The following is a 22567-nucleotide window of genomic DNA, read 5'->3' as shown; positions in this document are numbered from 1 at the left end:
CGGATGTACCCGTTAAAGGGGCCTCAGAGTGTCGGAAAAAAATAAATGATTAATCCTAGTGAGTAAGTAGAAAGTTAATCTGCTTTGTGGTTCAGTGTCCAAAGAAAACAAGATTGAAAGATAGACTACAATAAAGACTCTTAAAGACCGAGCTAAGGACTCGCAAAGAGAGTCTAAAACATTAATTTCACTCCATTAATGATTTGCTGCCACTAAACATAGATATCAGCAAGGACCTCACACACTCTGACACGGTGTCTCCGAGGCATTGTTATATAGTCACAAGCAGATCATTGCAAGCTTCAGCCAATTAACATGCTGTCAGAGTAGACGCACACACGCACGCACGCACGCACACACACACACACACACACACACACACACACACACACACACACACACACACACACACACACACACACACACACACACACACTCTGGCTCTCTCCTCCTCGTCAGACTCCATTTCTCTGTCAGTTTGTCTGTCTCTGCCTGTCATACACACACATTCTTCTATGGTGGGAGATACTGTAATCTCACACTGCCATATGCTTAACACAAATCATTAGCGTAGCAGCTGTACCCAGCTAATTAGCTGAATTATTATTCGTGTGTGTCTGTGTCTCAGTAGTCGGCGATAAACTGTGAAATTAAACATGACAACTTTCTCTGTTTAGTGTGCACTGATCTCAGTAATCTGGTCAAACAGACATGACGGGCACACACAGGGTGTGAAGGGTTGATTCTGTTTATTTTTACTGATCATATAAATCCTTTTCACCAAACGTATATTTCAGGCTGCAGCAAATTAGGAAAATGTACATGATTTAAAAAAAAAAAAAAAAATTCCAACTCGCTGCACTGCATAATAAATGTTTTTCTGCGTTTTCCAGCTTTGCCAAACTAGTCTCGCTATGCCTCCTGAATTCTGCCCTGCATATTTTGTCATACAAGCAGCATAAATTTCATGTCAGCTTTCCTCAGTGCCGTGTTGCTGCCTTGTCAAGCAGCAGTTTGAAGCAGTGAGGTTTCCTTCCTGTCAGTCGTGAAGGATTCTTGCATCAGCCAGGCGACTGCTGACATTTCACATTCCCACTGATGTATAATCCCATTCATTCAGCTTTTTTGAAGGTTTAAACATTTTCTTTTGTGGTGGCTTTTATTTTTGAATATGCTGTGTTTGTTTAACCAGAACGTCACAAAGAGAAAATATTTCTCATTAAAACCTGGATTTACAGTTTGTTCTCGTGGTTTAGAGTTTATTTGAACGCTTAAAGAAAATCTAAATTGGAAATGATTTTTTTTTTTTTTTTAAATCCTGTTTGCTTTTCATCCTTTAACCTGTCAGTTTGGGGGTTGACAGCAGAGTGCATTTTATGTTATAGTGCATCCCTCTATCCTCTGAAGATGTTTATTGGCCACGTGCTTGATATTGTGTGTGTGTGTGTGTGTGTGTGTGTGTGTGTGTGTGTGTGTGTGTGTGTGTGTGTGTGTGTGTGTGTGTGTGTGTGTGTGTGTGCGCGCGCGCGCGCGCGCGCGTGTCCGTGTGTGTCCGTCCGTCCAGGTAAGGTACGCTGGCAGGATTTCGACCAGGATCTGTACGTTGGAGCCACGGTGGTCCGACCGGGTCAGGATCCGTACGCCAGGAACAAGTTCAACCAGGTGGAGAGCGACAAACTCCGCATGGACAGAGCTGTGCCCGATACAAGACACGATCAGTATGTACCCTTATTGAAGCACTAAATGTGAGCATCATTAAAACACTCCTCCGCTGACATATAAAGCACACTGCTTTTCTTGTTGCATGTGTGATTGCAGGAAATGTGTGTGTGTGTACATACCGTCCTGTGTCGTCTCTCTGTTTGACTAATTTGCACCAAGCTGGATAAGATCTGTCGGGAACTCCCTCCTTTGTGATCTATCAGATGAAACCAGGAAGTCGCAGCAGAGCAGACACACTATACACTGTCTGCCTCAGTCATAAAACAAAGCCCTGGTAATGGCTGCTGATTGTTCTGCTTGTTGAATTCATGAGGAGGCAGATTCTTTAATCAGAAGATTATGTTTTAGTAAGCCATCTCGTGTCTGTCAAATGGTCTTTTAGCCCATTTTAATGCTAAACTCAAACGTTAAGTTACAGTGTATGGATGCAAAGCTCTGACGTTGGCAGTGACCCAGTGATTCACTGAGCAGCGAATGAGTCTTGTCACATGTCGCAGCTCCTGCTTTCACATGTTTTTCTTGTCACGCTGCACTGCTTTCTTTAATAAAGTAGAAATACCTCAAAGTAAACTACATCCTTGGAACATGTGTCAACTTTAAGGCCAACTAAGTAACAGCTGGTGTTGAAGTTTATTTAAGCACTGTAATCCTTTTCAAAGCTTTTTATTGTATGTGCCCTCAGCCATGTCTCTTTTCTTGTATTAATACAGCATTTCATGTCTAATTTGGAGTTTTACAATTTACAGTATAATAGTATAATTATTTTAAGACAGGGAATTTCCCCAAACAAAAGTGGGAATGGGATGACTTTGAATTGTTTCTCTGTGGGTGTGGGTGATTTCTGTGGTAGAATTGCTCAACCTGTTCTCCAAATGTTTTCATTCTCTGACTGCGAACTCATCCTCGCTGTAAATGGCTTTCATTTTCTGCTTTAACTTAGTCTGGAGAGATTGGGAAATATTCTATAAGGGTGTATTTAAAGTGGTTATTTTCATTAATCTGGTATTTTGTATCTTGGAGTTTGTCTTGTAGTTTTCAGATTATTTTCTTGCTATTATCTTATTGCAAATACTGCAGAATCTAATTTAAAGCAGTTGCATAACTGTTTTTGTGTAATACAATGAAATAAACCTTTTAAGAGTTTTAAAGAAACACAGTGGGCTAATGCGAACAATAAACCCGAAACACAAAGAAGTAAAACCGCTGTCATCACAGTCATGTGTCAGTGAATTCAGTCAGTAGTTTTATAACTGCAGCATCTGTCTAGACACACTGTGTGTGATTCAAAGACTACTTTTATAAAGGCAGTCATCTGGCCTTGCTGATTTGTTGAACTAGGTTAGACATTTGGAGCCATTAGCCTACTAAAAGGGCAGGAATGTGTCTCCTATTGATCAGGTAGTGGTGTGTCATTTGCTCAGCATGCTGCAGCGGCAGTGTTAATTGGGAAGGGTTTTTCTTCAGGCCAGGCACACAGCGCTTTTAACAGAATCAAAAGAACGTGATGACTTGCGTAAAGCCATTATATCAACGCTTTTCCTCTCAGTAGATATGTATAGGAAAACATCAACTCAAGATTGATGTAGCTGCGTATAATGGAGTTTGAAAGCCGGTGCTCCTCTGACAGATGTAGTGCAGGGACAAAATACACCTAAACATATATACACACATTACACACAGGCATGATCAAAGTGTGTGGGTTTAACCACAGGGTTTGACAGACTGGTTTCTCCGTGCTTCTTCATGCCTTCTTTGGCTGCCTCCTCTTCCTGTCTTGTCACTCTCTTCTCATGTGCTGTCCTATAACCCATGTTCCTCATTTTCAATTCTAAAAAGGATTTTAGACACACACACACACACACACACACACACACACACACACACACACACACACACACACACACACACACACACCCCTGGATTTGTGCCTGCAGTCTGCAAAACCCACTGTCAATCCCAGCTTCAGCAGAGCATTACTCTGTGAGTGTGTGTCTACGTGTGCCCCTGCATCCCCTTCGTGTGTGTGTGTGTGTGTGTGTGTGTGTGTGTTCATGGATTCTCGGCCTGTGTAGGGCCCTGTTCATGCTCGCAGCTTGGCTCGCACATTGAGCAACATGCTGATGTGTGCAGGAGTGTCTGTGCACGCGTGTAAGAATTTTGTGTGTATATCTCTCTTTTTATTCTTAATTTGTGTGTGTGTGTGTGTGTGTGCGTGCGTGTGTGTGTAGTTGCAGACATAAACAATGGAAGTCGGACCTGCCGGCCTCCAGTGTTGTCATCACCTTCCACAATGAAGCTCGCTCTGCTCTGCTGCGGACTGTGGTTAGGTATGTTAATGGTGTGTGTGCGCTGTCATCTTAAAAAACTTTTCCATTTTCATTTGGAGGCAGAGATTCCTTTTTTTCAAGTACTTTATGTTCCTGTAAATTCCCTTTTTCTGTTTAGTGTCTTGAAGAAAAGTCCTCTTCACTTGGTCAAAGAGATCATTCTTGTTGACGACTACAGTGATAACCGTGAGTAATGCACGCAAACACACAACACACACAAACAAACCTTATCGACATCAGTCTGTAGATGCAAGTAACATGCGCTGCTTTGTCTGTGTGTGTGTCAGCTGAGGACGGAGCACTGCTGGGGAAGATTGAGAAAGTGCGTGTGCTGAGAAACGACCGCAGAGAAGGTAGTTTGAAACATCTTGATGAAATGGTTCAGTTTGACAGCATGAGTGTGATTTTTTTTAAATTTTTTAAATTATTTTAAACTGGGTTTTATTGTTTGACTTCCTTCAGGACTGATGCGCTCAAGAGTTCGAGGTGCAGATGCTGCCACAGCACCAGTCCTCACCTTCTTGGACTCCCACTGTGAATGTAATGACCACTGGCTGGAGCCGCTACTGGAGAGAGTGGCTGAGGTACACACTTTCATGCACATTTTTGTACCCTAATTATCATTTTTATGAACACACACTAGTGAACAAAGAAGACAAGAACAATGACAAGACACAAATTCTATGTTTTTTGTGTTTAAGCAGTGCACACACTGCGCCTGTAGAGCAGCTAGCCAGTTAGTGAAGTCACTCTGGTTTGGCCACCTCCCTCCTTCAATGACAACTCAAAATAAAGAAAAGCTGTCAGGCTCCTTTAAAAAGTGAAGAAAAGTACAGTACATGACATACATCGCGTTTCTACAGCTGAGTTTGTGCATTTCATTGTTAAAAAACAGTTACTGTGGTAACTCCATTGTCACTGGGCTTTTAAATGGATGGTTGCATAGTTTGATCTTAGAATAAAACAAAACATCAAACTAGAAAATGCTCTAAAACAATGGAAATGAGTCATGGGGAATATTTCCTAAGAGTCTATCTCAGTATTTTAAAAATGTGCTATATCTCAGTGTGAAATGGCTGCTTCTCACACAGGTTGGGGTAGGCTACAAAGCATCACTCCTGGATCTGGTAGTCAGTCAGTGTCTCGTTAACGTTCATGTAAAAAACAAGAAGCGCATGAAATTGCTAATTTGAAATGTTTGGACGCTTTCAGTACAAATGCACATTTTCACATCAGGAGAAATTCATGTTTCCTTCTTTGGACCCGATGAGTCCCCCTGAAAAGATGATTTTGATCTTTTGGGATCATCACAGTCAGGTTTGATTGCAGTATTGTTTATTGAATTAGATGGCATAAACTTACACTGAGCTCCCGTGGTAGAAAAACAGTCTAGTGATATTAAGAGTGAAGGCTTTGAGTAATGACTTGAAAAGGACCTTCTTGAGTGACTGTAATCTTAATCTGAAGTGGGACACTGTGTGTAAGATTGAAGTTATTCTTTAAATATTTATCTGGTATGACTGAAAATAGTCTGATTCTGCGTTTGATCCTCTGAACATGGTGTTTTGTCGCTCCCGAGTTAATAAATGCCTGGAGCCAAATCCAAAGCAATATTCTGTCAGAGTAATTGACTTTGTGCTTCTTTTCTTAAGATGCTCTTCTTAATAATGAATCTCTCAATATAAATATGATGAATGAGGGGGAAGTGCAGCTTTTGTGTGTCATCAAAATGTCTCTGGTCACCTGAGCAATCCTTTCTTTAAACTTCTGTGTAATGTGACTGCAGGTTTCAGATGGGGTTTGATATGGTGTGGGAAGCAGGAAGCTGCTTTACTCTCAGTTCTACTTCATAAACACTGAAATAAACTAAATATAGAACACAAACTAAACATAATGAGTCACTGTTGTTGATGGTAATATTTGTAATTATTCCACTAACACAGTGAAAGGTTCAGAGTCATGTGGCTCTGCATCATTTTGTTTACTTGCAGTAAATATATATTGATGAGCCAGATTTCCTTTTCTTCTCTCTGTATTTATCAGTGTAAGAAATATTTTTAATGACTCTATTCTTCCCCCTCAGGATAAGACCAGAGTTGTTTCTCCTATCATTGATGTCATCAACATGGACAACTTTCAGTATGTTGGAGCCTCGGCTGATCTGAAAGGAGGTAAAGTGTTCACACACCCACACACCATATCGTACCCACACCACACCACACACCGCACGCACGCACGCACGCACGCACGCACGCACGCACGCACGCACGCACGCACACTTCCTGTGTAGTTGGCTGTTTATTCATTGTTATTACAGGATCTGCTTCTTAGTACTTTCCGTTTCAGTGAGTTTGTGCTGTTATCTTACTAGCAGTATTAATAGCTCTTGTTTTGGCATCCAGTGCTCTACTTCATAAACTATATTCACCCAAATGATTGGCTGATTAGATATTTGCTTTAATAAGCAGTGGAATATGTGTCTGTAAAGATGTGGTTGGTGAGTGTATTGTATGGGTTGTACTCTTTCTGCTGACACCTTAACTCTTACAGACATGTGAAATCAGACGACTCCTAATGTATCCAGTCAACTAATATGAACCTGCCAAATCTAATTATATAACCAGACTGCTACTTCATCCCAACTAATCCTAATTGTGCTGTTCTTTTGTCTGTGTGTGTTTATGTTGGTAGGCTTTGACTGGAATTTGGTGTTTAAATGGGACTACATGACTCTGGAGCAGAGACGAGCCAGACAAGGCAACCCCATCGCCCCCATAAAGTGAGACACACACACACACACACACACACACACACACACACACACACACACACACACACACACACACACACACACACACACACACAGGAACAAAACTGGAACAAAGTCACTCATACGATTACCTGAGTGTTTAGACACAGCTGACACACCACTAATCTCCTCGCTCCATCCACCTGCCCTCTGTTCTCTCTGGCCCTCCAGGACTCCGATGATAGCAGGAGGTCTATTTGTCATGGATAAGGAATACTTTGAGCTGCTGGGAAAGTATGACATGATGATGGATGTATGGGGAGGAGAAAACCTGGGTGAGTGCTGCATGTTCAGTCGAACACAGTGGACTGATGATGGTGCTTAATGGATATCAGACGAAGATAAATTCATGATGAGTGAAAGCAACAAAAATCAAAGAAAAGAGAATGATGGAGAGTAAGATGTAGCAGATAGAGAAAATAAACAAAAACTACTGTTAACAGTTACCATCTATACACTTTGCTGTCTTGTCCCATATCAGCCCCCAACGATGACAAATGTCTCCAGATGCTGTGAAGCAGAGGCGCTCAAATTTTTTAATCCTATGAAGGGCCAAAAATTAATCTGGATGGAGGGCCACGGGCCAAAAATACATGTTTATGTTATGTGAAATTACATTTGATTAAAATGGGATATATTTTACAGGAAATTAACATTCTAAACATAAAATACATTTTCATAATAACTAAATCACTTCTCTTTAATCTGCGTAATAGTAGTTTTATTATTTTGCAGAAATTATTGTTAAAAACAGTTGTCTTGACAGTTTATAATAAACATTTTCTTGTCAGTGTGTCACTGCCTCGATCTCTAATCTTGACTGGCAGCCCACATTCACCGAGTTTATCTTAGCAAACCCAAAGATTGGAAACAGGGCGAGTCTGACTCCGTCCAAAGTTAACAAGATCCGACAAAAAGCAGCTTTGAGTTGTGGGTAATGCTAGAAGTCGCACTGTGTTTATAGTCATTTAGGACAGTCTTCATCAACAGATTTGCATTTATTTATACACATGAAAAGTGACAGAAAATCTTAAAAATAACAAAAAGTTTTAGGGGGAGGATTTTCCCGAAGCTTTTCAACTATCCAACAAGTAGATATATTTTGTTATGATGTGTTTTTACTTGTTTATGTGCTGGACTAGTTCTTGGTCCAAATGGAAGGTGTGTTTTCCTGTTTCCAGTCTTATTGCTAAGCTAAGCTCACCGGCTGCTAGCTAGAGCTTTATATTTAATATACACTCATGAGAGTGACATCAGTCCTTTCATCTAATTCTCCACAAGTAGCCTAAAAAATGTAAATCCCCAAAATGTTGAACTCTTTCTTTGAGTCTTAAACAGGCACACAATTGTAATTTCATTCCCTCATAAATGCTGCGCTTTTGGCTCAGAAAATCACATATTCCTGCCTGCTTATGAAATCTCCACTCTCTTGTGATATTTGGTACTAAAGTAGCACCATGGATGTGTCTCATGCTGGGATCAGCTCCTGAGATCATCTGTTTCCATGCCAAGAACATGATAAGCAGAAAATCCTCCAGTAATTTGGTTGTCATATCCGGGTAAAAAAAAGTCTTCCGCAGTACTGTAGATCTTAGGAAATTACAGTGGTAATGTGATAATGAATGCACTCAGCGCTCAGTGAAAATTACTGTAGTCTGCACAATAGAGATCATTTGCAAACAGTACAATGATATAATAGCAGCTGTGTCTCGCTGTAGCTTTTGTCTGAATCCAGTTGGGAAATCGTTAAGAATAAACAGCTGACAGAGTGATTCACGCTCTTCTCCACTCAGTACAATGAATCAGAGCTGGATTGACAGTTCACACACTGGTGTACTCGTGAGCTCATTTAGACGACTTGTTGTACTGCAGACAATGTTGGAGATTGAACCTGACAATATGAACACATTGCAAACAATAATTATGCCGATGTCCTGAATTAACTTCACCACCAATCGTCTTACATTTTTATAATAATAATCTGACATGTTATATTTTTGACGTGTGTGTGTGTGTGTGTGTGTGTGTGTGTGTGTGTGTGTGTGTGTGTGTGTGTTTTATAGAGATCTCATTTCGTGTGTGGCAGTGTGGTGGCAGTCTGGAGATCATCCCCTGCAGCAGAGTCGGCCACGTATTCAGAAAGCAGCATCCATATACCTTCCCTGGCGGCAGTGGGACTGTGTTTGCAAGGTAACACACACACACACACACACACACACACACACACACACACACACACACACACACACACACACATACACACACACACACACACACACACACACACCAAGAAGGTTAAACAGTCATTAATCAGCCAGGCTCTACCTATCATATTCATTGATTTATGTACTCAAGCTCGACTTTTCCCATGTTGCATTTTGTGATTCCTCTTAATGACATTAGTGCGTTTTCGTTGGGTGGCTATGGCTCAGCAGGTAAAGAACGTTTTCCACAGAGTTGGCAGCTTGCCTTTTTAGTGTCTTTAAGCAAGACATTGAACCCTAAAATGCTCTAAATAAACTTGGCAAATTTCTCCTTTCATAAAATGCCAAAAATGGAATGTACTCATTTCCACTTTTTCTGTGCATTTGAAGATCTTTTGATATAATTTAAAGCTCTAGAACATCTTATCTGTGGACCTTGATGTAAGATCCGTGGTCAAGAATAAACTTTTGAGTCTCAACTTTTAAAATGACATGACTGAGAAGCTTGTTAAGTGTTCATAGGAATGGGAATTCGATTTGCATGACAACTGGGGAAAGTCAAACTGCTGAAGGTCATGTGACATGATCGAAAGAAAGAACGAAATGGAGAGGTGGTTTTCTCTTCATTTAAGCTCTATCATTTTATCCTAACTGTAACCTTAGATGGTATTTAATCTACCATCTACTATTGTTTTTATATCTTTAATAGGACTTCAACCTCCATTTGACTCTTTCTGCTAAATTCTGTTCTAATTTCAAGACAGGTTATTTGCTTTACGTACTGTGTGAATTGTTTTCTGTGGCTGTGGCTTGTAAATGAGCAAACATGCATTATTGAGTTTTACTAAAGCTCTGAGAATCAAATCAGTGTTGGATAATTAAAACAAAGTACCATCAATTAAAAAACAATAAAAAAAGTAATCACAGGAAAATTGCTTTCCTGTTGAATTGATAAATGTGTCATCATAATCACTGAAAACTAGTAATGGGGAACGTGATACATGGAAAGACATGGATATGTCCTTTGAAACAGTCTCTAATGACAAGTAACCACCCCAAAAAACGAGCCAACAAACCCTGATCGTCCTGACAAAGAACATATGGGTCAATCAACAAACAGATAAAAGGGAATTTAAAATGGCTGTGGTTTCTCTGGTCTTCAGAGGGAAAAAAAACAAGAATATAAAGGCATTACAGATGAACATATGGAGTATCTTTACAGTCAGCTCATCATTGTCTTAAGTCGTGTCTGAAACAATAATTTAGTGATGGATCTTTAATAGCAAACGATGTCTTTCAGTTACACGACGAAATGATTTCGGAGCTCCCACAGCTGCACAATATGACAGATTTAAGATGTAGAAATGAAGCTCACACAACGGGAGTGCCCTCATGTCTCATCCCTGGGTTGATACTTATAAACTATGAAGGAGATCATCCAGTTACATAAAACATAGTCTCTTAAGTAGTTGCATAACCCTTTTCAACAATTCAAGACATAATTTATTAACTGATGGGTGCAGCGGCCATCTCCTCTTACGGATCAGCTTCAGCTGTGCTTCAAGGCTGCTTCAGTTCAACATCTCGCCCTTCTGGCTGAATAAAGTCCCACGAAAAGTCTGTGTGGCCGCTGGTGGTGACTGCGGGAGCTGAAAGACAGCACCTGTTTTGTCTGCCTGGATGACATTAAAATTGTTCCTCTGGGAGCCGCGTTTCCATCACAGGCAGGTTGAAACCTAGGAATGATGATCACGATGGTTTCTGATTAATTTGATTAATCAACTTATCGTTGAAGCTCTAATGAACTTGATAGCTGTGCTGAGTAGAATCAGAAGTGGGCTCACACTGTCCTGAGTTAACACCTTTTGTGTGTATCACTGACTGACCAGCTGAGCTGGTTGTCACTCAGGGCAGTTATACAGCCGACTCTGTATTCCTGTTTCATGACTAATGTGGTACAAGAAGCAGAGCAGAATACTTACCCACAAGTAACAGCAGTAAATAAACCAAAGTGCTTATATGCCTTCGTGTTTGTGTACTTCAGAAACGGTCTGGCATAAACCAGTTCTAGTCCTCAGGTTTTTCAAACTGGGAGAGTTGCAGCACTGGTTGTGACATCTGGCTCACAGAGGCTATTAAAGTACTTTTATTAGAGACGATTGGAACAACGTTCAACTTATTTTAGTAGCAGTTGTCTTGATTTAGTCTGCGGACAGGCCCAGAGTGTCAAACCTTTAAAGCCTGTTGTAGAAAGAAAACATGGACAGGTCATATTTTACACTGACAGCCGCTGACAGTAGTCCGTTACATCACAAGAAAAATACTAATTTGACTAAATGTCACTGTATGTCATGTCAACTCTTTGCTTCACTTGGCAATGCAAACTCTGTTAACCAATGACTTCATTAACTGGAAAAATAAATACACATTCACATCTGTGTAGCCAGTGGAAGTATGCCCTCGTATGGTTACGTCTGGGTGCAGCTCTCTTACAATACTGGTGCAGTCTGCGTCAAACCTCTTCTCTTCACCTGCCGCTCCGTCATTCACACTCTGCTTGTCACTTTGTTCTTCTATCTCTCACTCTCTCTCTGCACATCCTTACTTTTCCTCACCTGTTCTTGGGCCTATTATCACCCTGTTTAATATCTCCTTTTGTGTGTCTCCCATCACACCTCTCCCCATTCCCTTCCTGCCCCTCACCTTCACTTACTCATCTCCCCCTCTCTCTCAGGAACACGAGGAGAGCAGCAGAGGTGTGGATGGATGAGTATAAAAACTTCTACTATGCTGCCGTCCCTTCAGCGAGAAATGTCCCCTATGGAAAGTAAGTACTATGAAGTATTAGCACCGCAGGAATTACAAATACTAATCTAGCTAGATCATAAAGTCACAAAGGCAGCCACATGAATGGGTGTATTACTTTTATTGCCAATTAGCTGCATATCAGCTGTAAAAGCTGTCATTTTCCCTTTGTATTAAAGTGACATGAGGGAGTTAACGTGGCTCAAAAGAGGACAAAAAATCAGGGCCTGAATTGCACTGTTCAAAAGATTGCCATATTATTTGATATCCTAAAGGGAGTCATTATGACAGCATACGCAAAAACAAAAGAGCATGATGGACACAAATGGCATTGGTACAGAGGAGCTGGGATCAGGCGGCAAAGCACCTTGAAATGGGTCGATGGATATTAAAGCAGGATTGTTTTCAGCCATGCTAGCGGCGTGGCTCTCGGGAAAGGAAATGTCTGTAGTTCATCATTAAACTGAAATACCTCAACGATGACTGGGAGGATTGAGATTCATGCTCTCGTTACTTTTGTGCCACCAGCAGGCCAAAGTTGCGTTAACATGTTATACGTGTCGTCTTCTTAATTCAAATGTTTGTTTCTTTATAATTGTATTATAGGATCCATGTAATTTTTTTTTTTGTCAGTAATTTATACATCTTTTTGTTTTGATTTTTTTTATTTTTTTTTATCTGATCTACATACTAGCTCACTGCTGCTTTCTGACACACATCCAGAAGTCTAAACAGCAACAAGCAAATGCTTATTACATGACTTTGTGGGAACAGATTTGGCCTCTCCCCTTTTGTTGCCAGTCTAAGCAGTTATTTTCCCCAAAGGATGTCGTCTCAGACATGCCCTGGGCGTCCTCTGTCTGGCCTTACAGAATGGCTGACTTGGACTATAATTCAAACAAACTTGTATTGAAAACCACAAGTGATCAGCCCTTTAATTCTCTTGGCCTCTCACTGTCTCGTTCCCTCTGTCAGTATCCAGAGTCGTATGGAGATGAAGAAGAGATTAGCCTGTAAGCCTTTCAAATGGTATCTGGAGAACGTCTACCCCGAACTGAGGTAAGAAAATTAGGGCATTTTCTGTAAAGTGATAGGGCGCATGGTATGAAATATAATATTATAGAGTGACATTTGAATTACATTTAGAAACTCGACCACGGCTCAAGCAGGATAGCAGTATGACTGTGATCTCCTGCGTGCTGGAATCTACAAATTACTGTAGTGACACTAATGACTAACCATTACCAGCAGTTATGATTCAAGCACATAATTACATCATGGCAGGTTTGCAATTTGTCACTTAAATGAATTACTTTAATAATGTATAAATGTAACAGACTGATACATAAATGTAAAAACAGCATTGTCCTATTTGTCAGAGGAAAATGGTCAAAAACATGGTTATCTATTTCGCTCTTTCTTTATCTCTTACTTTCACTCCACCCTCTTTATGGTTTCAATCCAATATATCCTTCTGATTAATAAAATAAAAATGTTCCTATAGATTTAAAAAAACAATGAAAGTTCAATAACACTTCTTGTGTGTTCAGGGTCCCAGATCACCAGGACATTGCTTTCGGAGCCTTACAGCAGGGAGGAAATTGCCTGGACACTTTGGGTCATTTCGCTGACGGGGTGGTGGGCGTCTATGAATGTCACAACGCTGGGGGAAACCAGGTAGTGTTAACATGACGACACACACAGGTCAGCTTGAGTAATCCTTGCTCTAGAGACACATGGGTGGCGGGGGATGAAACGTGTGGTGCGTGCTCAAGGGGTACGTTAAAGGATTTAGCTGTTAAAGGTCACATGTAATACAAAATATTACGTTTTCAGTGAAACTCTCATACACCAAAGGAAAAAAAAACATGTTTTCACACAGGTGAGGTGAAACTGAACTTAAAGCTAAATATCTCCTTTAACCTGCAGGAAGTAAAAAAATAAATAGATGTAGTTTAATGTCACTTTGGCTGGGTGTAAACATGTCTACTGAAATTTTAATATAAACACAGAACATGTGCTAATGGAAGTACTTTAAACTTCTCGGAGCACTTTAAAATGTGGAGAGTGTACATTACTCTGTGTCCTAGTGTGCATGAGCTTGTACTGAAGGACTTCAGTCAGCAGTTTCTCAAATAGTTTTTTTTGTCCTAAAATAGAATGACAGGTGTAGAGCACAAAACTGCTGTCACTTGTCACAGGCTTTACATATCTGGCTTACCCTCACCATTTTGCAATTCTTGCCTCATAAATAGTTTTTCAGTTTAAAGAACAAATGTTGCTGTGTCAAATCTAGCTTGACATTAAACGCAGCCTCTTGGTTAAAAAAAAAAAAAAAGACACCCTTTTTAGTTAGAGGTTTATATGACTGTGCAGCTGGGTAGGCCACATGTTTTGAGTCTATACATCTGGGTGAACACTTACAATCCTTGTTTTGGGTTACAATGAAGCCACTCATCTCCTCCACTATTATCTATTGCCACTATTGTTTGTTAAATTAAAACATCTTGACCGTTATATGTCAGCTTACAGTATAAAGGAAAAGAAAATGATTCAGATCATAATAGAGAAACAGTTTCACTTTTTGTGCGTGTGCGTGCGTGCGTGCGTGTGTGTGTAAAAGGGAAAAACAAGTCTCACATTTCATGCAAGACACACTTGATCAGCCAATCTGATGAAGACGGCCTTTGTTTGATTTGTGTTGGACATTTTGCACTCAATCTAAGGCCAATTCTTTGTCCATTGTAACCTGCTAGTACCAACTGTCATTTATAAAATGGTCTTTAAATGAACAAGAGGCCTTAAATCATTTTGTTAAAAAAAAAAAACCTGTTGTTATAATAAGGGTTCAGAAATGGAGAGATTAAACAAATGCAGGCCATCAATCATTGCCTACAGGACCGATTTTATGACATGTATTGTGCAGCACTATAGCAAGTACTATATGGTTGTTTTATGTTATAAAATTAAACATTAGATCAGAACATGATATTGGACAAATAACTTGTTATTCCGTCCCTTCAGGATCAGGGAATTGGCAAAAATTGACGGTCAAGGGGGAAAAAAACTGCATTTCTTTAAAAAAAAAAAATTAAAAAAAATGTGGGTATTTTTTAACAATTCTTATTGAAAAGACAGTCCTATGTAATCACTTTGTTCAATAATAAGCATGCTGCACATCATGAAAATAGCTGGAAATATTTTAGTCTTCCTCCCATATTTTTTCAACTTATAAATTACAAGTCATAAAAGTGACCGGCATATAGTTTATTTTGATGAGAGCCTAAATTATTTTTGTTTAAGCAAACAAAGAAAGGCTAACAATGTGTAATAATGCCTTTGGCAGAGCGTTTATTGAATTCCTTAATTGCGGAGAAATCACAAGCTCTTGCAGAGATGGGATAAATCTGCAAATTATTGTGATCACATGATTGTGATTTCCTGGAGGGACTGATTGTTGGCTAAAGCCTTGCTGAAAACATTGCTTTCTCCAGTATTTGTACTGATGTTTCACATATCCATTTTTGTGAAGGAATGGGCACTTACCAAGGATAAATCAGTTAAACACATGGACCTGTGTCTGACTGTGGTGGACAGAACAGCTGGCTCCCTCATCAAACTACAAGGCTGTCGAGAGAATGACAGCAGACAGGTAAACATGACCAGTTTGATTGGACTGGAGTATGTGTTTGAAGCTGCTTTACTACAGTCTGCAAATAAAGAAACAGAAAGTTGACACACTCCAGTAGATGGACATTTGTAACATTTGAAGCAGAATTCTGCGTGTTATATTTATAACATTATGTTGTTTATTTAATCCAGAAATGGGAGCAGATTGAGTCCAACTCGAAGCTTCGTCATGTGGGCAGTAACCTCTGCCTGGACAGCCGCAGTGCCAGGATGGGCGGACTCACTGTGGAGGTCTGCAGCCCGAGCCTCAACCAGCAGTGGAAGTTCACCCTCAATTTACAATAATAGTGGGCGCTAGACCCCAGGAAGACTTGGGTATTGATAGAGACACCAACAAGACTCTGAGATGCAGATAAGACGATGGATAGACTCAAAGAGAACGACAAACTTGATGGATAAAAGGATCCTTCTTGCTCCTCCTCCTCAGAGGTGCAGCCAGTCATGTGTACACTCCTCTCCCCCAGCTCACCACCACCCCTTCCTAAAATGATGAGCCACGCCCATTGGGGGAGGAGCTTGTAGACCATAATGGAGTAAACCGGAAACTGACTGTATGAGGTGGATGGATGGTGATTGTGATGATCATGGTGAGAATAAAAGCGACGAAAAGGCTTTTATTTCAAACTACATACCTCAGTGTTTTTTCATTGATGGTTCCAGAAGGAAATGACAAATGAAATCATTTTGTTCTTTTACTTTCTTTAATGCTGGTGAAATGGAACTCTTTGGCGTAATTATTTTATTTTCTTCATGTTTTTTTAGTTCTTGCTGTTAAATCTCCATGGAGACAAGCAGGAGTTTTTTTGTTGTTGTTCTTGTTCTTGAAACAATCCTGTAACAGCAGATGGAAGCATCAAGTCCTGGTTTCGGGAAGGTGTGGATGTTAAGGGAGGTAAACGGAGGAAATGGACTCAGTTCCTTGAGCTTTTCCTCTCGTTTGCTCTCTTTGGTTTACAGAGTCAACAGAGAAAAGAGAGGCCAGGTGGAGAGAACACGCTGTGTTCTGCTTTGTTTTCTGTACAGTTCTTTTTCTGCAGATTGGGTCTTGGGAGATGAAGGGGTTCAGGAAGAAGGTTCTCTACTTTGCACCGGATTTTTTTGCCGGGAAGTGGAGCTCCTGAAACCAAGAAGTGTCCCGAAGCCCACCCTGAAGATTTTGCTGTTTGTCTTCGGGCTGTAGCACTGGCTGCTGCAGTATTCTCACTTCAACAACTTTATGTCTGAAGAAAATACGCAGAAAGAAATCTCTTATCAGTCTTTTTTGTTTACTTCTGTCAAAAAAAAAATTGAACCAAATTTGAAATGGGTGTTTTAGTTTTCATGAAGACCGCAGGAGCGATTAAAATATTTTTTCTTTACATACTCCCACTGCTCTCTGACTGCTCCCTGTGGAACAGTCAGTTCATCCATCTTTTTTTTTTTTTTTTTCCTGCAGTTAACTTCATTTGCCTGTCTATGTTGCCATTGTCTGAGTGTTACTGTCTAAAAATCATATCCAAACTGGATTTATGTTGCAGCTTCTTATCTAGAGCGAACAGGTGTTGCCTGCTAATGGAAAAAAAGTGGCTTTCATAATAACACCACTATGAGTTACCCAATATTTTAGATAGACATGACTGAAATGATTATTTTGCGACCATGCATTCACTGTCAAAGTTAAAGAAGGAAACTCAGTAGTGTCTATACTTTGTAAAAGAGGATGAATAGTGAAGCCCTGTAACAAAGGGAAGCTGTTTTTTTATTTGTATTTATAAAGGCATCAAAGGTCCCTTTTTTACTGACAAAGTAAAACCCTGCCTATTCCAGACATCATTCAAACACAATACTCCTGACCGTAGTCAGAATCTTACATGTGTGTTCTGAACACTCCTTCTGACTGCATGTATCACCAACATGTACCCTGCTACATTCAGTCAATCGTTTTCTCCATTGAGCCATCTGCTCAGAAGTTGAATAAGGTTTTACTGTTTCTGACTCTGTTTCTGCAAGAGGTGAGCAGTTTTTTCTGATTGCACAAGCAGGACTGGAGATTTTGCTGATACAAAGTAGAAAACAGAACACTTTTCCTTTCAATTCAAGTGACTTCTATTCAGATCAACGATATTTTGGTGTCACGAAACAGCACTAGTTTTCTGTTACCAGATTGTGTTACAGAGTACATTTATCTGATTGTGTGTCCAGTACCGGATGCCTTTTGTGTATTTTTTGCAACACTAATCTTTCCTGGGCTTCCTCATCACTTCATCTTCACTGATGTGATCCTCAGTTCTGTTATTAATTGATGAGTAATGATGGCGGAATTTGGGGAAATTGGTTTTGATTAAATTTGGAGTGACTCATCACTTGGCAAGTTCAAGGCAATGACATAAATACAAAATATCGCTGAACAGATACACTGTCCTATAGAAATTGCTCCTTAGAATCACATCTCTGTTTTTTCTAGTATAAAGAGATTAGAAAGAAGTTGCAGCCTCAGTCTTTTTTAAGATGAAATACTCTAGTACTTATAGTCTTTGTCTTAATTTGTCACCCTCTCATGCACATTCACATCTTTCCTTGTAAAAGCTACTTACATTTTTTTCTTTTTAAGTTTTACTGAGCTGCCAACTGACAAAGACAGCTGGTCATGTTTGCTGGGTTGTCTGATTCTTTTGCATCTTCTGTTTCACCCATCTGTTTGTTTTCTGCCATTTAGTTTCTTTGTACCTGATGTTTGCCTTGTCTTATATGTTCCTCTGTAAGCAGAGTGAGTGGAGTCAGCTGAAACTGCAGCTGGTTAAAAAGCCTAGCCTGTGACTTGATAGGTTGCTGCATTGTGCTGCGAGGCACAGGACCCACAGACAGGAGGCCAGAGAGAGAGAGAGGGAGAGAGAGAGACTCAGCCAAGGCTCAGCCTAGATGTGAGTTAAGTTTGGTGTTGCCTTGGAAACCAGATCCAAAGGCCCAAATCTGATTTAGGGTTTCAGTTAGATTTCATGTTAATCAGGATGGGGATTTATTGTTAAATACTGGAAAAGTGTGCCGTTCTGTTGAGAAAATGAAAAAGAATATAAAAAATTACTTAAAAACGTAATTTCTAAGAGTGTCACAATATGGAAGAAGAGTTTATTGCCATTTAAGCTTTAACGTCATTTTCCACTACTTTGCAAACAGTAAGAAGCTTTGCTGGAGTAGAGACATTAAAGGCCAATATAACAGACATTTAGTCCAGCAAGTGTGAAGATGCACGTTTCATTATTCACGTTATTTCCCCAAAGTCCACTACATGGTGCAGTACACCACGCACAGAGAACCAATGAAAAATTTATTTATTTAAATGAAAACATCAAAGCATTTCTTTCACGTGTTGCAGGAATGGGGCCATCAGAGATGATTACCATCATAGATGATTGTGAACATGAAGATAATTGATAGGGCATATCTGAAGTCTGTGATGTCCTGGGATAGTTTGGGTCGAAGTAGTATAATTTTTAATAGTTAATCATTTTCCTTTATGTCTACAAGGATTAAGTCTTGAACTGTTAATAGGTCAAATTAATGGATAAATGTGGCAACATCCTCCAGTTGAATTCAGCAACTGTCAAGTATTGACAATATATTAATAGTGTCATTAAATCTCGATGCTCCTCAGTCAGTGTTGGATATCTAAGGATGTCAAACCAGAAGAGCAACGTACCTGTGTTTGTGGTGGTGTACAGCGCCCTCTATTGCCTAATTTATGTGGGCTATAATTGGCCAACTGAGAAAGAAATCAAAATAAGGGACTTGAGGAACTTGTGATCCACAATTCAAACCCATGATCAGATGTTTTTTCTTGTTCGCTTTTTTGTTGTTTTTGTTTTGGTCTTATAGTTAATTTTTTAAACTGTTGATTTGACCCTGCTAACTAATCAGTAAAAATTAGCTTAACTAAACAGACCAGGCATGAGAACCAAACTGCACACACCAGAGCGACCACAGGCTACACTATCTGCTACAACAGTTCACATGTCGTCTGAAGCCTTTTCTTTTTAAGTCTTATTCTTGTGAAGATGAGAAGTGTGCTTTTTTCTTTTTTATTCTTTTTTTTGTTATACACAGAAGAAATGTCTGTAATAATTCAGAAGTCCAGCGCCTCATTTTGATTGGATGATTAAATGTTTACATCTTTAGCACAATGTGCCAAAGTTCCTTCCTGATTTTTCTGTATGAGGAAGAATTTGAAGGGGTTAAAGTCTTTGGAAATCGAGAATGAGTCCCGGAGGACTCTTTCAGTGTTGGGTTGCCTACAGTATGTTTCTCTATCTATTGTTCTCTTCAGAGACGCCGAGGGGAAGACGGCTCTTAGCTGCTGATCTGGTGTCAGTTTTATAATGGACAGAGGGTAAAACAATTGGCAATTTCATTATTTGATATCTTTAAAATTATGGGAAGTCATCAGGTATATCTGTAAAACACCTGTGAAAATAGAGCTACCAACTCTTTGTGTTTGGAAATCATTAAAAGCATCATCCAAAGAAAAGAAGAATATTGACAATCTTGCAGGCAGGAATAATTACTCGCATTAAAAATTAGCATGTAACTGAACACCGGTCAGTAAAAAAGAGCATCCTCCCTACTGAGCCAATAGGACTCTATTTGTACTCGCTGTGTTTTGGAGGGAAACAATCAGCAGTTTATTTGATCGATGCGTGAAGGTTAAGCTTTGTGTTCTCTCAGCTTTTCCTTGAAACAGGAAGAAGAGTTATGTCACGATTTGTCCTGAATTTGGGACGTCTTCCCCTCTCAGCCCACCTCAAATCCCCTTTTAGGATTAAGAGAAGAGCCCTCTCTGATATTTGAAAAGCCCTGTTGAGACATCCAGCTCAGGACGGCTTAAGCTTCTCCATCTTTTGCTACAAGCGACTTTAACTCTTTATGTGAGTCAGAGCGCCAGAGGGGCTGAACATGCACATAAGACAATGTACTGTAATAGTCTCATCAACCAGTAATTGCAGATAATAGATAAAACAGTAATCGGTCGGGAAGGACATGAACTAAAGGGTTCATGTGTTTTCTTACAGGAATGTGGCTTTGTTGAATGGCTGGTGTTAAAATTACGAGGTGGGTAATATGAAGCAAGGGGTCACACATGTAAAAGTGTATATTTTTGTATATACCTACATCAGTGTGTGTACAGTATGTACATATATACACAGTGTACTCAGCTGCGGTTCCTAGTTTTGTTGTCAGACTGTACAGCGCTTCTAACTGTTTCCTGTTTTATAGATACTGCAGAAATTCAACTTTGAATGAGGAGAAATGATTAACTTAAATAAATGCATTTATATATATAAACTGAACGGTGTGAAGTGTTTTGGTTTTCCACGGTGGATGAGTGTGAGCTCACAGTGAATACATAAGCACCCATACAAATATACCCCCAAATGTAGAGTGGTTTGATGTTGGTCTGCTGAAGTTTTCCTATGTCAATGAGTCAGTTTGTTAGCTGATGGTAAACCCATCTTTTCTTATTCTCTCAACTTTTTCTTCTATGGATGCACATTGTGGCAGCTGTGCATGAATTTTACATACGTTGTGAGGCTTTAATGTTTAAAGAAGGAACGGTTTTTCATCCATCAGTCAAACTTTGTGACTCTGCTTTGGACCTAAAAATGTGAGACCAGCAGCCTGACTTTTAACAAAACACTGAGGCAGCATGTGGGCAACAGCAGAATGAAAATCTTGTAGACTTTTAATAAACTCTAGATGTATCGTGGCCCCAATAACTACATAATACAACATACTGCTAACATTTTCTTTACTCGTTTAAATTTCTGTTGGCCAGAGTTGCCCTGACATTGACAAAGCTTTACATTTGAGCACCATATAGGTGCTCAAATGTAAAGCTGGAGGTAATGTTTCCTCCAGCAGAGATGGATTACTGGGACAAAAGCAATATGGTTGAAGTCACACATTTTTCTTTTGTGCACACACATTTTCTGTGTACATTACATGGACAAAGATACAGATTGACTATTTATGATATGCATCACGCTGTGCTGCTTCATAACATTTGAGGGTTAATTCTATGTTTTAGTTTCTACATGTGTTTCGTACCACACAGAAAAGAGGACTATTCAATAACAGTAATTCTGAATTGTCTTTTCCTTAACATAAAGAAAAGACCCGCGTAGAGACGGCGTAGTATGTGACTTTGACCACACTTTATCAAAACCATGGGCATTAACGTGCTGCTATAACAGCTCTACACTCTTTGTTTCTTCAAGATGTTAGAACCTGGCTGCAAGGATTTGCTCTCATTCAGCCTCCAGATCATGAGGTCCAACAATGATGTTGGGTGATGAATCCTGACTCTTACTTTGAATATTCATCCTAAGTGTTGGATTGGTTGGGCTCAGGGCTCTGAGCAGGCCAGTTGAGTTCTTTTGAACTAAGAAAACAATTTATTTAACTACACCCCTGATCCATCCATCAATGTAAGTCACAGGGAGGCTGAAGTCTATGCCAGCTGACTTTGGGCGGAGGCATGGTACAGTCTTGACATGTTGCCAGTCCATCACAGGGCCAACATGGAAAGATACACAGCCCTTCACGCTCGCTCACACCTATGGCCAATTTTGTGTTTGGATTGTCGGAGGAAGCAGGAGCGCCCAGAGAAAACCCACACAGGCGCAGGAGTAACATGCAAACTCCACATGGAAAGGCTCCTGCTGAGTTTTCTTGTTCTGGGGGCTGTGTTGCCATCCTTCTTATAACTTGATACTGTAAAATTCTATATTTATCCAGAAAATCATCTGGTTTGACAGTGGAACACAATGACATACATTTGTTCAAGAATGTAAATTGCCTTATTTAATGCGCAGAGCTCCTATAAATTTGAACCATCTTTATTCATGTTTAAACATGCAAGGACTTTGGGTGCAGTTTCAGTAGCTCTCAATGTATTTGCACACGGAACAATTTTACAGGGAAATGCATATGGACATTCAGTTTAAACAACCAGAGAAGATAAGCAAATAAAAAGCTGT

At 39.9% G+C, this 22567-nt stretch overlaps 1 protein-coding gene across 2 annotated transcripts in view; it reads left to right on the top strand.

The window, feature by feature from the left end:
* galnt2 (UDP-N-acetyl-alpha-D-galactosamine:polypeptide N-acetylgalactosaminyltransferase 2) overlaps positions 1–19708 on the top strand; it is a 53717-nt gene extending 34009 nt beyond the window's left edge. Inside the window, exons 3-16 of one of the 2 annotated variants that reach the window (XM_069173685.1) lie at positions 1565–1718; positions 3951–4049; positions 4168–4235; positions 4337–4402; positions 4512–4633; positions 6133–6220; positions 6741–6828; positions 7030–7133; positions 8922–9048; positions 11797–11889; positions 12843–12926; positions 13418–13544; positions 15400–15519; positions 15690–19708. In XM_069173685.1, the coding sequence (XP_069029786.1) occupies positions 1565–1718; positions 3951–4049; positions 4168–4235; positions 4337–4402; positions 4512–4633; positions 6133–6220; positions 6741–6828; positions 7030–7133; positions 8922–9048; positions 11797–11889; positions 12843–12926; positions 13418–13544; positions 15400–15519; positions 15690–15842 (1493 nt within the window). In that variant the 3' untranslated portion in view covers positions 15843–19708. The remainder of the gene's footprint in view (positions 1–1564; positions 1719–3950; positions 4050–4167; positions 4236–4336; positions 4403–4511; positions 4634–6132; positions 6221–6740; positions 6829–7029; positions 7134–8921; positions 9049–11796; positions 11890–12842; positions 12927–13417; positions 13545–15399; positions 15520–15689) is intronic. The other variant, XM_069173686.1, reaches the window with a different exon arrangement.
* Positions 19709–22567: the final 2859 nt, after the last annotated feature.

Source organism: Embiotoca jacksoni, unplaced genomic scaffold, assembly GCF_022577435.1.
Source record: "Embiotoca jacksoni isolate LCO1_2020_lvr unplaced genomic scaffold, fEmbJac1.0.p SCAF_6, whole genome shotgun sequence".
In the NCBI taxonomy this organism is placed as follows: Eukaryota; Metazoa; Chordata; class Actinopteri; family Embiotocidae; genus Embiotoca; species Embiotoca jacksoni.
This window is presented reverse-complemented; position numbering and strand designations above follow the sequence as displayed.